Source organism: Mustela lutreola, chromosome X (genome assembly GCF_030435805.1).
Source record: "Mustela lutreola isolate mMusLut2 chromosome X, mMusLut2.pri, whole genome shotgun sequence".
NCBI classification, from domain to species: domain Eukaryota; kingdom Metazoa; phylum Chordata; class Mammalia; order Carnivora; family Mustelidae; genus Mustela; species Mustela lutreola.
In genome coordinates, this window is record NC_081308.1 from 87,721,558 (window position 1) to 87,724,898 (window position 3,341).

Below are 3,341 nucleotides of genomic sequence, written 5' to 3' on the forward strand. Positions count from 1 at the left end.
CCCAGGGAAAGAGAGGGCAGGACTCAACCAATACTGGCATGAAGCCCCCCCACTGCCTTGCCTACTAATGGACTTGTTCCTGAGCACAGGTGAGTCGTGTCAGGGCCCGCCCTCAAATAACTGATGCTCTGCTGCGGGTTGGGGTTCTATATGCACAGGTGGGAACAAGAATCCACCAAGCCCAGCTCAGTCACCTCATTTCTTCCTCACAGCAGCCCTGTGAGCCAAATGTTTTCCCCGTGAAAAAGACCGAGTCTTAAGCAAGTATATCTGTAATAATTGCCAGTTTTATTCCTCTGGCTAAGAAATCCAGAGGTAACTTGAGGTTTACATTTTTTTTAATAGTTCTTCCATCAAGAGTTTAGGTGCCCCCATTGCCCTTATAAGCTGGTTGCAAATTATTTAACTCTTACTTATAAAACTTTAATTCTTTGTGTGTGTGTGACATGTGTTCGTGAAAAAAAAATACATATAAGCATAAAGAAAAAAGCTCACGCCACAAAGAAATAAGCAGTTACGTTTTTGATATATGTCTGCATGTAGAACACACACCCACACAAATTCGGGATTTAATCCTACATATGTGAGCTGATACTAAATATACCGCTTTATAACCTGTTATGTTTTACTTTACAATATAGAACGAATATATTTCCATGCAAATGTGTTAAACTTTCCAACTGAAAAACAGACCTGGAGAATGGGTCAAAATACAAAATCCAGTGAGATGCTGGTAACAAGGAAACTACCTAAAACAAAATTTCACCAGATGATTATAAAGTAAAACGAAGGTCAAAGATACATCAGAAAACACTAACAGAAAGAAGCAGGGGCCAGATTTTAGTATCAGACAAAAAAAGAATTCAAGGCCTAAAGCACACAGGGTAAGGACGGCTGCGTGAATGTCTTTGCTTCCAATGCATCATCACAAACTTGTTTCTTACTCTTCTAATCTCTTCCCTAAGCCTTTCCAACTCATCTACTCCTCTTATCATTTCTTCAGGGTCCAAATGCCTCACTGGAGTGTCCTCTTTAAACCCCTGGCCAGGCTGGTTCAGCCCTCCTCTAAGATTTCCTTCTGCTTCCTGGCTTACACCTTCTTGGGAAGGTTGAGGATTTCCATCTGCCTCCTGTGGTACATCTTCCGAAGGGCGGTCTGCCTCCGTCTTTGGCATGTTCTGTGGTTTTCCTTCATTTTCTTCACAAGACTTTTGCATGTTGAGTATTTTTCTGTTATTTCTTTTTTAATAAATTAATCCTAGAAAACAAGGAAACAAAACAACTAGATGCCAGACAAACAGACCAGCCGCCAAAGTATGGGTTCCCAGGGAGACTGGCCTCTTCTCATTCAGGTCCCTAATTGTCAAAGTTCTCCAACTGGAGGAGGCTAGGTCCTCAGACTCAGAACTCCCCTGACTCCACCCCTTCCTCCACCTCCCGTCCCTCCCCCTCTTGCTCCAGCTCCATCTTCCCTCCTCCCGCTCCAGCCCACCATTTCCCAGCAGGCCCTGCTTAATAGGCCGCTCCCAGCCCAGAAACGCGGGCGGCGCGGAAGCAATTAACCCCCTCCTTAGACGCTGGTCTCCAGTATTCCCGCCCTCTCGGGCTCGCCCTCTCGGGCTTTCCCTCGCGGACCCAATCTCCCGCCACTCACCTGAGATCGGCTGGTGCAGTCTCAGACCTCCCCTCCCCCTTCTACATCTCTCCAGCCTCCCCCGCTCCCGCCCCATTTCCGCTGCAGGCTCTGCAAAGGCCTCCAGCGCTTAATCCGGATGGGGAGAGGCTGTGGCGACCCCAGGATATGCTTTGGTGTCATCCACCCACTCGCACTCCCACCCCCATCCCTACCCGAAGGGACCTGAGGCAATTGCACTCAAACTGACCTGCAGGGATCCGGGCGATTTTCCTGCCTCCTTCCCTCACTCGATTTGTGTTGCGCCCAAGAGACCAAAGAGTCCTGCAGACCGACAGGAGTGCTTGCTGAGCGAATAGGCCAGTACCTGAATCACCGGTCCTTTTCGCGATTCTAGGCCTTACTCGTCTAAAGTTGTCCCCACGTCCTCATCCTCTCCTTCCTTTTAAGGCAACCCCGCCCTCCCTGCCCCGTGCCCACCAGTTCCCTGCAAGCAGGGAGTGGAAAACGCACGTTATTTCCCAAATTGTTTCTGTGTCTGTGTCAACTAGCCACCCTTCTCCCTCTCCACCCTCACCCCCACACCCACCAAACAGCCCAAATTTCCTGCACAAAAATCAGAGTTTGGCGGACTGCAATGTTGGGAAAACGGCGGCGACCCCGCCTGGCTTCTGCTCTCTGGCTCCTAGACCGGAGGGTCCCCAAGGCAGCGCCCGCTTTTACACTGACCTGAAAGAATCCGAGGCACTTTTCTCTTTCTCCAGCAATACCGAGCGGCTACAGGGAAACAGGCCCTGGACTATAAGGACTTCTGCACACGTCGACTCCTGGTCACGTGAGGGTCGCGTCATCAATGAGCTCCAGTCTTCGGTGACCCCTCCCATTTAACACTGCAGCCCGCCCCCTGCATTCCCTCCACTTGATACTGTCAATCTATTTTCGTATTTGCCAATCAGAGACAATAGAACTGGTATCTTCTCCTTGCAGTTGCTTTTCGCCTTTCTTGGATTGCCAGGGAGGATCGGCCTTTAGGGGTTAATCGACCATTTCTTCTTCTTTGGGGAATTATCTCTTTCTCTCTCTGCTTCGAAGTTGCCCACCTCCCCTTCTCCCTGAGACCTACAGTCCACCATTTCCCCAGGAGTCCCATCCAGCATTAAGGGCGTGGGTGATAAATGGGGGGAGAGGGGGTAGAGGCGCCTAGAGAAGAATGTGGGAGTAAGAGTGTGGGATTTTTTTTTTACTAGTTCTCTTGAATTTTTTCAATGTTTTAATCACGATATTAAATGATCACGATGTTTTAAAAAGAGAGGCCACATCATATTTGACACGATATGGAGGACAAAATAGTTTTATCAGTTTTTAAGACTTTGAAAAGTTCCCTAATGGCTACAAATGAAATGACAGTTCTCACAACACACTGATGTGTTAGAAAAAAATTTTTTAATCTTATTAAAAGTGCACCTTTAAAAAAAAACTGACTCCCAGATTAATCTGTGGAAAGAAGCCCTTCTTCCTCTTGTTAGCAATTTTATATAAATAATCCACTATTTTTTCTTTCTGGTTGAATTCAGGTTATCAAATGTTAGATGTTTGGCCTTTTCAAGGATGACTGCTGGATGGCTTCCACTTGGGTTTCAAACAGGCTTCAGACCGACCTTTTATGTCCTCTAGGATCTGATGCCTTGTTAATCAGATGAGTCCCCAG

The 3,341-nt window shown here is 47.4% G+C and overlaps 1 protein-coding gene across 2 annotated transcripts; it reads right to left on the minus strand.

The window, feature by feature from the left end:
- Positions 1-269: 269 nt before the first annotated feature.
- Positions 270-2,511, minus strand: TCEAL8 (transcription elongation factor A like 8). Of its 2 annotated transcripts, XM_059158203.1 has the most exons (3): positions 2,363-2,511; positions 1,884-1,957; positions 270-1,258 (listed from the first exon to the last, which is right to left on the minus strand). In XM_059158203.1, the coding sequence occupies exon 3, from the start codon at positions 1,215-1,217 to the stop codon at positions 864-866; it is 354 nt and encodes a 117-aa protein (XP_059014186.1). In that variant the 5' UTR covers positions 1,218-1,258; positions 1,884-1,957; positions 2,363-2,511; the 3' UTR covers positions 270-863. The 2 variants fall into 2 exon arrangements, with proteins under 2 accessions (XP_059014186.1, XP_059014187.1); XM_059158204.1 differs by lacking the exon at positions 1,884-1,957 and having other exon boundaries at positions 2,363-2,485.
- Between the last annotated feature and the right edge of the window lie 830 nt (positions 2,512-3,341).